The 12888-nt window shown below is 35.1% G+C and overlaps 1 protein-coding gene across 2 annotated transcripts in view; it reads right to left on the reverse strand.

Annotated features, from left to right (window-relative positions):
• The window catches only part of diaph1 (diaphanous related formin 1), a 126222-nt gene that overhangs the window by 66968 nt on the left and 46366 nt on the right, over positions 1 to 12888 (reverse strand). For both annotated transcript variants that reach the window (XM_089135103.1, XM_089135102.1), the window contains 2 exons: positions 11073 to 11252; positions 7103 to 7642 (listed from right to left, as the gene is read on the reverse strand). In XM_089135103.1, coding sequence (XP_088991229.1) covers positions 7103 to 7642; positions 11073 to 11252 — 720 coding nt within the window. The remainder of the gene's footprint in view (positions 1 to 7102; positions 7643 to 11072; positions 11253 to 12888) is intronic.

Here is a 12888-nt window from a genome sequence, read left to right on the forward strand (position 1 = left end):
ATAAATAACTTGAAGACTTCACAAAGCAAGTCTTACAACTAACAGGCTACACAAACACTCGTTTGATTGGCGATTTTCTTAACAATGTTAAAACGCACATCAACCGATCACTTGTTTAGCGTTCATTCAGATTCACCGATCGGAATGAATTCAGTTCGATTGAAACCAAAGCTGTGCATGTTTTTGTTTTTGTAAACTGAAAAACTGAAAATAAAGTATTAAAAAAAAACAATGAATGGCGACTGCAGAAAGCAAAAGCTGAATCCCGGACATCGACGGCCGGACATGTCCGGGAAAAAGAGGATGTAACCCCGACTACTCGGCTTTCTCCACAGAACAAGATCCTGCTAGCTAAGCTTACAAACAAGATGGCCGACACTGTGTTCATTCTGTGAGTGAGATCGCCCTCTATGGGCGGGTTGAGGACATGCGGGACAGTACTACTCACTGTAGTCTTTAGCCTCTGGACAAAAAATCCTCTGATGACGCATAATGATGATTTTTATGTCGTCGGAGGATTTTTTACAGACAAAAAAAAACATAAATTTCTCGTTTCAAGGGGATATGAGAGTGGAAAACATGGTAATTCGAAAATACTAATATAAAGCTTAATGCTAAATCCTGAAGTATCCCTTTAAGGGAAAACTGCGTAGGATGTGCGTGCACATAGTTTTATAAATCTGAATATTTCTGTGAACATCCTATGATTTATCCATATACCATTTCTGACACAAATCCTACGCATAGTTTTATAAATGAGCCCCCCCCGGTCTCTGGACAGCATCATTACGTAGACACCGCTGATATGATGGTTCGGCTCAAATCATCTCGCTGCACTGATTTAATGGCCCGCAGATTGTGATTCTGGAGTCCGGGGCTTTATTTTACCCCATTCGAGAAGATGAAACACCACCGGGCGCTTTCTCACAGTCTCAACCCATAACCTCATTTACACAGAAGAAAAGCGCTGCAAGTCCTGGGAGTAAAATGAGTTTAACAGCAGTGAACAGACTGTCAGGATATCGGCGCTAACCGCCTTCAGACGGTTGAGACAGAATGAGAAATGTAGAACAAGGATTAGAGGAAGACAGAATATGATAATAGACAGAGAATAAAAGAGGGTGAAACTCATTAAAACGGATCCCGATTTTACGCACAAAAGAGAGAAAGGCGACGCGCTCCCAATGCACACTGGGACGGCCAGACAAAAACTGCTCCATCCTTTTGTAATTCTCTCCTCCTCTCAATCTCTCGCTGCACAAACCTTTTTAACGTCCATCATTCTGTCTTTTCCGGCCCTGCGACTCGGTTTTCTAATACGGCTGAGCAAGGATTTATTTCAGACTTATTTATTTATATATATAGATAATGTTTAATATATATTAAGTTGTATACATCGCTGTTCTTTAGAGCGTTCTGTTAATCAAAGAATCAAATCCATGTTCTTTCTTTCTTTCTAACTATCAATCTTTCTAACTAATCCATATTTCTTTCTTTCTTTATAATCCTTTCTTTCTTTCTTTCTTTCTTTCTTCCTTTCTTTCCAACTAATCTTTCTTTCTAACAAATCAATTTTTCTTTCTAACTAATCTTTCTTTCTTTCTTTCTTCTTTCTTTCTTTCTTTCTTTCTTTCTTTCTTTCTTTCTTTCTTTCTTTCTTTCTTTCTTTCTTTCTTTCTTTCTTTCTTTCTTTCTTTCTTTCTTTCTTCTTTCTTTCTTTCTTTCTTTCTTTCTTCCTTTCTAACAAATCCATCTTTCTTTCTTTCTTTCTAACTAATCAATCTTTCTTTTTAACAAATCCATCTTTCTTTCTTAGTTTTTTCTTTCTTTCTAACTAATCTTTCTTTCTTTCTAACTAATCTATCTTTCTAACTAATCCATCTTTTTCTAACTAAGCCATCTTTCTTTCTTTCTAACTAATCCATCTTTCTTTCTATCTAATCCATCTTTCTTTCTTTCTTTCTTTCTTTCTAATCCATATTTCTTTCTTTCAAACTAATGCATCTTTCTAACTAATCCATCTTTCTTTCTAATCCATCTTTCTTTCTTTCTTTCTTCATTTTTTTTCTTTCTTTCTAACAAATCCATCTTTCTTTCTTTCTTTCTTTCTTTTTTTTCTTTCTTTCTAACAAATCCATCTTTCTTTCTTTCTTTCTAACTAATACATCTTTCTTTTTAACAAATTCATCTTTCTTTCTTTCTTTCTTTGTTTTTTCTTTCTTTCTAACTAATCTTTCTTTCTTTCTAACTAATCCATCTTTTTCTAACTAAGCCATCTTTCTTTCTTTCTAACTAATCCATCTTTCTTTCTATCTAATCCATCTTTCTTTCTTTCTAATCCATATTTCTTTCTTTCAAACTAATGCATCTTTCTAACTAATCCATCTTTCTTTCTAATCAATCTTTCTTTCTTTCTTTCTAATCCATCTTTCTTTCATTCTTTCTTTTTAATCAATCTTTTTTTCTAATCAATCTTTCTTTCTTTCCAATCCATCTTTCTTTCTTTCTTTCTTTCTTTCTTTCTTTCTTTCTTTCTTTCTTTCTTTCTTTCTTTCTTTCTTTCTTTCTTTCTTTCTTTCTTTCTTTCCTTCTTTCTTTCTTTCTAATCCATCCAAATTTCTTTCTCTCTTTCTAAGTAATTTTCTTTCTCTCTTTCTTTCTTTTCTACCAAATCTTTCTTTCTTTCTAACTAATCTTTCTTTCATAGAAACTAATCTTTCTATCTATATATTATTTATCTAGCTTCCTAACTAATCTTTCCCTTCTAACCAATCATTTTTTTCTTTCTAACTATTCTTTCTAACTAATCCATCTATAAAATGTCAAACTACTTTACAAGCTTTCTCAAGCCAACTTAAAGTAAGTTTGTCTCATCAAACTTGTTTTTCTAGTCTTAAATAATATTCTGGCTCTTCCCAGGTTTGTAACGCCACTGAATAGAGCACATATTTTTTTAGCTCCAAAAAGCGCATCCATAAATCATACGAGCAATCCATACGACTCCAGTGGGTTAATAAAGGCCTACTGACGCAAAACGAAGGGTTTTTTTTTTTGTCCGAAGCCAGTGATTAGAGTTTATTAAGTTTTAAATATGGATATTTTCTTACAAAATCTCATCGCTTTGTATCAGAAGGCCTTTATTAACCCACTGGAGTCTTTTATGATGGATGGATGAGTTTTTTTTGGAGCTTCAAAAACTCGTTAATGCCATTAGAGAGCCAAGATATTATTTCATACGACTCTGATTGTGTTCGACTCAAAGAAGAAAGTCATAATCACTTAGGATGACTTGAGAGGGAGTAAATCATGGGATGATTTTAATTTGGGGGTGAACTATTCCTTTAGAAACTGCATTAGTATTATTGCAATTTTCACAATGCTACTAAATCCAATAACACTAGCAGAATCGTCAAAAATGCATTGGTGTATTGAAACTAATCGCTCAGACCTTGTTGAATGTAAACTTGCAAATTGTGTCTGAATGGACTAAGCATGTGTGACGTTCACAGTCAGTCAAGACTCTAACCTCCATTTCCACTGGAATGTGAAAAGAAACAAATCTGAGAGGAGAGGAAGAGAAAAAGAGATGTATAAGGGGAAAGCGGAGGCGGCGAAGAAAGGTTAGGACACGCAGAGACAAGGTACAACCTCTAATGATACAGCAGCATCTAATTACCCCCAGAGAGAGAGAGAGAGAGAGATAACAAGACTCGTCTGAGAGCATGAGAGGAAAGCTAAAAAACGTTAATTTAAATTACAAAAGAATGCTGTCCTTTCTACTAGCAATTTAATTATCTTTCATAGACGCAGTCAAAAGACACAGGCTTATTAAAAAGCTATTTCACTGACATCCTCAAAGAGCCCTAACCACGGAGACTCTAAACACTCATGAATTCCACTGAAGCCATTAAAGAGTAGCTTTAGGCTAAAAGGAGACAGGACCGTTTTGATGTTTTTACTCTTGTGGAGGGCGAGGGAGAGAGAGAGAGAGAGGGAAAGAGAGAGATCAGAGGAGGAGAGGAGCGTGTTCATGATCACCCATGATTCACTGCTGCAACACGGGACGCGTGTCCCTTACACTGCAAGTGGGCGACGTATGGGTTGAAACTATGGCTACAGTACAACTTAGAAAATAAAAAAAAACGTCAATACTTTTGTCTTGTTTTCCATTTCTAAACTTAAGTCAATTTACTTGAGAAGCAAAACTGCATTCGTCTTGTTTTTATACAATGCATCTTACATGACACCTTCATAATCATGAAATGACATGTCAAAATGTCATTACTGAGCGAAAGACACTTAATGACAGTAGTCATAAACATGCATAAACCCTACTTCATATTCATTTTAGGGTTTATTCCAAGTAGGGTTTATGCATGTTTATGACTACTGTCATTAAGTGTCTTTCGCTCAGTAATGACATTTTGACATGTCATGTCATGCTTATGAAGGTGTCATGTCTGTCTTATGCACACCCTTCAAGTAAAGTGTTACTGTTTTTTTCCCTTGTTTTAAGTATAAATTTTAATTAAAACTAATTAATAAAATATGAAAAGGGGGTTGGGGTATTTTTTTTTTTTTAGCTAAACAAAAATATTAAATATAATAGTTATTATTATATACAAAAGTTACCTGAAATGAACCACTATTATTTAAAATTTGCCTTCAATGCATTTATATTGCTGCTTATTTCAAAAAAAAGAAATAAATAAATAAATAAATAAAAGATATTCTCGAATATGTTGACACTAAATTATTATATTTATCTTGTTTATTTATTAAACTAAGTGTCTTTTTAACTTATTAAGGATTTATTCTTTTATTTTTATATTTTATACTTTTATTATGCCATGTGTTTTATGTCTTTTATGGCTGCTGTCCTCTGTGAGCTATCAAACAAATTTCGTTGTATAACTACAATGACAAATAAAGTTCTATTCTATTCTATTCTCATCTTGTGTAATGCATCTGTTATCAGTGTTACTTTAATATAAATGTATATATAATTTTGGTTAAAATATAGGATTTTGATTTATTTTTCATTTAGATTTTAGTTAGTTTAATTGTTTTGTCATTTTTTTCATGTCTATATGGTTATTAACTTTTATTTGCACTTATAACTAAACATAAATGAGATGTTGCCTTGGCAACTAGTTATTACACTTTACATCAGATCAAATCCTTGTTTAATATTGGCCAAACAAAACCTAATCCCTATGTTCACATAATCTTTCCTATTTGGACACTTATTTACGATAGATGTGCAACATCACCTGTGTACATCAAAACATGCAAACTCAGAACGAGGATTTAAACGGAAAGATATTGATGTATTCTCCTGTGTTGGCGTAGGTTTATAAATGATTCATCTTACAAATCTAATGAAATGACGCACAATGTGTTCCCATATGAACTCAGAGATGTAGTTTGAGACGCTCCACACATGTAAATGATAACAGTTGATGTGGAGCAGCATTTACTGTAAAGTTTAAACCGAGACGCTCTGAGGTGCATGCAACCATTTTCATCTAAATGTTGGGAGTATAGTAAACGGAGCAATTTTTGAAGGGGACACCGATAACTGAACGTTCTGAGGATATGTGCACACATAGGAAAGCCTTACTACTATTATCAGTGTAGCATGTTGTCAAAGTTTCTCTCTGGTTCATTGAAAGCCGACTCAAAATGTTCAAAATTACATTTGTTTTGCTAATATCTGGAGAAAAACTTCACTGTTTGTGTGATATTATATTATATTAAATACACACCCAATGTTTAAAGTGAATAAATTAGCCTTGACTTATTGGAGTTTACAGCTATTGAAAATCAGTATTATCCCCCACCGGAGTGTGTGTGTGTGATGTAAAGGGGAGCAGGCAGTGGACCAAAGCACTGTGAGGCAAGGGAGGGGGACTCAAAACATTAAAAGGTTGTTTTTCTTTTCTTTTTTTGCCCCGTTTGCATTTGAATTGTTCTAATTACATAATTATAATTAGAAAATAGGGTTCATTGGGGTTCTATTTATGAACCATAGGGTTCTTTACTCAACTCCAAAGAACCTTTTATGCTAAAAAAAGCTTCTATAATGACAAGAAAGAACCCTTTTGGTGGTTCTCACAAGGTGCTTCATTCATTAATATATCACATTATTCTGCAATATTTTGTAGTTGTAATTAAATGATTGTTTATTAACTTAATATCACATTTTAATCGTGCTGAGTTTTGGAGGAGAAAAACTGAAATGGCACTCTTCGTGTGATATTGATTAACTACATAAAATGATATAAATATACACATTTTCTAACCCCCATATCTTAAATTTTGAGATTCATAAATACATTTTAGGGTCTTGATGTTTGTCAATAATATGAAATATTTAATCCGGAAAGGACAAAACAAATGATAATGAATGAACCCAAAAGGTTCCAAATAGAACCTTTTTCCTGGTTACAAAGGAAGGACCCTTAAAAAGGGCTTCTGTATAGAACCTTTTAGGGGTTCCAAATACGCAGCGCTGATAGAACTTTTTAAGGTTCTACATAGAAGAGTGTATATATCAATATCTTACAATACACATATTTTAATGATATTGCCATCCTCATTTAGGATGAGGACGAGATTTTCGCCTATGTATGCAACCTACATGCATATGCATAATTAAAGAGCATATATTAAACCCGCAGGACATACATTTACATAACTGCATCACAGCATTTGTGAATTCACAATAGCACAATGCTATAGTATGTTTTTTAAATGGTTTTAATACATTGTGACAGTCTAAAATGCAGTTCATGGATCCTCATCCACTGAATGCGCCACTTCCGGTATTTTATCAGTTACTCGACACAGGCAACGTGCAATTGAAAGATTTTTAAAAAATCAAATCGTGACAACCCTAATGTGATGCATTTTTGTTAATAAAACCAAAAGACCAAAATCATGAAAAAAGCTTTTCATTTCTGCACCCCATCTCTAGATACATTACCCAGGTTGAGTAGTAAACAGCCGCCACTAGTACTCATATAGTCACACTGACTAGGCAAATGCAACATCTTTAAGAGCCAAAATAGTAGGCGGAGACCTGTGAGAACATACACACCTTGCTCCAGTTGGCTCTCTTCAGCTGCACCTCAGGTGTGTAGTCTTTCTTGGGCTGTAGGCCGAAGGGCAGCTGAGGAACCTGAGGTGCCCATCCACCAAACCCGCCTGGAGGGGGCGGAGGCATTCCAGGACCGCCCATTGGAGGAGGTGGAGGAGGCATCCCGGGCATCCCGGGCGGAGGAGGGGGAGGAGGAGGCATACCAGGTGCTCCTGGTAAAGGAGGAGGAGGAGGCGGCATACCAGGAGCGCCTGGCAATGGGGGTGGAGGAGGAGGCATGCCATGTGCTCCGGGTAAAGGAGGAGGTGGAGGGGGCGGAGGCATGCCGGCTGCCCCAGGAAGAGGAGGAGGTGGAGGAGGTAAAGGCATGGATGTCTGTCCGGGAAGAGGAGGTGGAGGAGGAGGAGGTGGTGGTGGTGGAGGAGGACCTGGTGCGGGGAGGCAGGCTTCACCTGGACGAGGAGGAGGCGGAGCCACAGGCACTTGTACGGTGATGACCTTCGCTTTGGCTTCTTTGAGATCTTTTGAAAGCTTGTCGATCTGAGAAACAAAAGAAACACCTATGCAGTCATATATCAGCAACCAGAACAAGAACACAATCAACTCTTACGTTATAACTTGTAAAATACTGAAATATGAAAAATGGAAGGAGATGAAATCTAGCAAATTTACATTTTAGTTTTATTAAAAAAAATGGATGGGTTATATATACATACATACATTATATATATATATATATATATATATATATATAAACACAGACACATATACAGTTAGTTTATATATATATATATATATATATATTAGGGCTGTGCAAAAGTTAATTGTGATTAATCGCATCCAAAATAAAAGTCTGTTTTACATAATATATTTGAGTGTGCTGTATATAATTATTTTGTATATATAAATACCTATGCATGCATGTATATATTTAAGAATTATTTGTGCTTAAATTCTGTATATATATATATATATAAATACATAATCTATATTATATAAATATAAATATTTTATGTAGGAATAACACATTTTCTTAAATATATACATGCATGTGTGTGTATTTATATATACAAAATAATTATATACAGCACACACAAATATACTATGTAAACACAGACTTTTATTTTGGATGCGATTAATCGCAATTAACTTTTGCACAGCCCTAATGTATATATATATATATATATATATATATATATATTTGGTGTTTTTTTGCAATATTTTTTTTTGTTTTGTTTTTTGTTTTTTCTTACTGTTATGTTTGTTTTCTTAAGTACTTATTTGTATTTGTATTGCTTGCTTAATAAAAAAAAAAAAAAAAAAAAGAGAATAAATCTAACAATTAGACTTTTTTAGAATAGAACTATTCACACACACACATTTATATATATGCATGTGTATATGTACAGTATATATACACACATACATATGCTTAAATATATATATATATATATATATGAAGAGTTCAGATGCAAAAGCCTCTAAGTGCCATTTGAAATTTTCTTCTAGAATGATAGAATGATAGAATGAAGTTCAGTGATTTCACTTAAATGGCAATGATAATTACCTATTAATTGTTATTTAAGTGAAATTACTAAATTTAAATATACAAGTTTGATAAAAATCATCATTAAAGAAGAAAATTTCAAATGGCATTTAGAGGCTTTTGCATCTGAACTCTTCATATATATATATATATATATATATATATATATATATATTACAATGCAATATAATAATAATAATGCAAGCAAGTAACAAAATCATTTAAAAACCAATCATCTCTATAGCAATTCTTCAACTCAGTGTCAGGGGTTTGTTCAAATCAACATACATCTGAAGTTTGGGATGTAAATTAGGTTTCTGATAAAATTGTGACACCATAGCATGAGGCGCATTACTCAGATTTTCTTCATAAAATGTAAGAATCTAGTTAATCTTGTAATTGATGGAGGGAGAGACAGACAGAAGAAGGTCAGGCCAGAGTTGGAAGCACATGAGGGAGTGTCTAAATTCATGTCTAATTAGTGGCATAATTTATTTACCCAGAATTTGGCAGAACTCATTAAAAATGACCAGCCTGCCAATGTCACATCAGACAGAGAGTTCGACTGTGAGATGGGAAGTAGTTCACGACAGGGTTCTGGCTGACGTCTCATTAAGGAGAAGTTTCTGATGCTTGTTTATGAGTAGGTGACGGGTCGGTTTAGCTCAGCGGGTTCTCTCGGACAAACATCTCTCCGCACTTCTGCTGACGGCGGCGCTTCATCTCTTTCCACTGGAATTATCAGTAGCGCATCCGTGTTTGTTAGATAACCGGCAAACATCACTTCTGTCCTGCCCGTTCTATTAATATCTCTCCTCACAGTCGGCTACTCTCTTCTGTCTCCTCACAGAGACGCAGTTAATTCTAGTCAAGAACTGCCCACATACACAGGAACAGAGAGTCTGATACACATGCATTACTGTAAAATGAGTGTAGAAGTTTATTTAAGAAGTCCTGCACTTTGAAACCCAATTTTGTTTGCCTACTTAAAGTTATTGACACTTTAGAGTGAGAAAGCAACATGCAAGAATGAGAAAAAGAGCGTTTTCATACAGTAAAGACTATGTTGTGTTTTATTTGGACATTTGTTTACTCAATATCTATCATGTTGGGCCTCAAACGCGATGAGCCAATCACAGCGCGCAGCTAACCCAAGACATTCTCTGCTTCCACGTTCATTGAAATGCATTGCGGTTAGCCAGTTTTCATTCGTTTTTTCTTGTTATTTTAAGTTTAAAATGGTCAAACGGTGTGCGTGAGGTACATGCAGCGCCGACACTAGGTTCCCAAGAGGCTGGGCGACGGTGTGTGGTTTTTTTTTACCCTTTCCCAAACCACATCTCAACCGAGATAAGTGTCTGCTCTGGATTAAGTTATGCTGTAAACACCAACTAAACGTGGATAAATTAAACAAGGATGTCCATATCTGTTCTAAGTTAAAGGTTCTATACGTAACTTTTTTTTTTTTATATAAAATGAATCCTTTTTTTATTGCCTGTGTTTGAAGGGGTTGTAATCACACATTGCAATGATCCACTTTTCGGGTTTTGCTATTACCTCTGAAGGCCAATATTCATATTTATAAGTGAGGTCTCCGGGTCGGATTTCCTGCGAAATCCATCAGATGTGACGTGCATGCGCGCTTTTCCAGACACGTTCAGTACAGTAATGTCACTTCCTACGATCTTACTGATACAATGAAACTGCTCAGTTTAGTTCACTAACCGTTTTCGTTATCATATTAGACATTCACCTATGTTGACATTGCTGATTGTGAAAGATACACGAATAGTTAGAAAAATGGCTTATGCTATATAACATCACATGTCGGCTAAATGCAGTTTATTGTAACATTATCATGGCACGAGCACAGAGCAAAAAAAGTAGGCTACTATTGTTGCATTCTGAAACATCAGAGGCCGCTAAAAATCGCATACAGCACCTTTAAGTCAATAACGTATTTGAACGTTACTTTAAAATCTCTAAAGTACTGTTAGGCTAACGTTAGCCTAACATTAGAAAATGTTAACGTTAGCTTCTAGCTGCGTTGTAAGTTTCATTAACGTATCTGTAAATAACCAAGATAACAAATGCTAACTGATGTTGTGCTGAATGATTGATGTAAATACTGTAGCACCAAACGGTGATGGCAACAATATGCGGTTTATCACGTTTACACTGTGACCTGGAGCTGAAGCTTTTCATCGACCTCTTTAGGTGACTTTGAGATGATATTTAATCATCTGTCTCCAAAAATCACCAATTGTCTCCTACTGTGACAGCAGCCATAGTGCCTGTCCCCGAACGTTGACTGTGTGTCCGAGTGAGTGGAGGGGGCGTGGCTTAGCCATAGGTCAATAGCAGTTTTGTTTGGTGGCGCAGAATTGACACACTTCTCCTTTTAATGACATCATTTCCATGTACCTTCTCCTTCAGTTGGCTGATCTCAGACTGCAGGCCCTGGTTCTCCTTCTCTCTCTCGCTCTTCTCCTTCCCCAGCGTGTCTTTGTCAGCGCTGAGCTCCTGAACCTTCAGCTGGTAATCGGCCTCCATCTTCTTCAGCTCCACCTGCAGCTCGTGCCGGGCCGTCAACTCCGCCTCCAGCTGCACAAACACACCGGGATCATCACGTCATTAATAACAAGAATATCCCTCAATAAGCATGTGTGGAAACTACTCAAAACACACGTTTGACTGAAAAAAAAAAGCATTTTGAATGGTTTGAGATCCCCGTTCAAAAGTTTAGGGTTGGTAAGATTTTTGTAATGTTTTAATATTTTTTAAATGTTGCTTTAAGTTTCGTACACTGTAAAAAATACTGTTGGTTTAACTTAAAAAAGTAAGTAACCTGGTTGCCTTAAAATTTTAAGTTCATTGAACTGGAAAAAGTGAGTTAATACAATGAAGGAGAATGATTTAATCATCAAAATTATATGTTATCTGAACTAAATAAATTATTTAAGTTGATTTGATTAAAGAAAAAATGTTGTGATTACTACACTGTAAAAAAAAATATTGTTGGTTTAACTTAAAAAGTAAGTAACCTGGGTTGCCTTAAAATTTTAAGTTGATTGAACTGGAAAAAGTGAGTTAATACAATGATTAATTTAATCATCAGAAACTCAAAATAATAAGTTATCTCAACTAAATAAATTATTATAAAGTTGATTTGGCAAAAGAAAATATGTTGTGATAACAAATCTTGAAAATATTTCTTTTACAGTGACCAAGGCTGATCAAAATATAGTGGAATATTACATTACAATTTAAAATGACTGTTTTCTATGTGAATATATTGTAAAATGTAATAAATTCCTGTGATCAAAGCTGAATTTTCAGCATCATACGATCCTTCAAAACTCACTCTAATATGATTTCATCATCATTTCTCATTATCAATCTTAAAAAAAAGTGTGCCTAATATTTTTGTGGAATTTTTTTTTCAGGATATTTTGATGAATACATACATTTAAAATAGAAAAATGTTGTAACTTTATAAAAAGTTACTTTAACTTTGATCAATTTAATGCATCCTTGCTGAATTAAAGTGTTCATTTCTTTTTAAAAAACAATTTACAGAACCCAAACTTTTACGGCATGATAAATTTAAGAAAATAAGAGTGTGCAATAAACATTCAAACAGCAGAGCGCTACATCAAATCCCAAGACTTCATTATATTGTGTGATTAATGCTGTGCATGTCATTCAGAAGGTCATAGTCAAGCACAATGCATCTCAAGCAGGACAGTGTGGTTGTGTACTGTGCGCAGAATACACACCTAAAACGGTATGAACAGAGCTAGAATCTTCATTTGACCAAAGTGATGTATTGTGTTATCAATAAACTCTCACATGACCATCACAGATCATCACTATGAAGGTGGTTTATTGTTCTCTGCGCCAGGGAATAAGAGGACGGACTCGAAAACAAATCTGAGGTGAAATCGAGTCTCTCTGGATTTTAGTATTCACCTCACAAACTTCCAGAAAAAAACTGTTATTCTCCCTCTCACAGACAGACACTGACAATTTCCGGTGACATTGACAGCGGGTGTTTGCAAGTCAGACATGCAATTACGTGACAGCGGCGGAAATGGAAGGGTCACACACACACACACACACACACACACACAACTTCTCCATGTGTTAATAATGAGAGTCATTCGCTGTCGCTCTTCTGACGACACACTGCTATTACTCTGGATTAGAAGGAAAAGGAGAAGAGAGTAGAGTAAACACT

This window comes from Pimephales promelas, chromosome 9, assembly GCF_988280905.1.
Source record: "Pimephales promelas chromosome 9, fPimPro1.hap1.1, whole genome shotgun sequence".
Classification (NCBI taxonomy): Eukaryota; Metazoa; Chordata; class Actinopteri; order Cypriniformes; family Leuciscidae; genus Pimephales; species Pimephales promelas.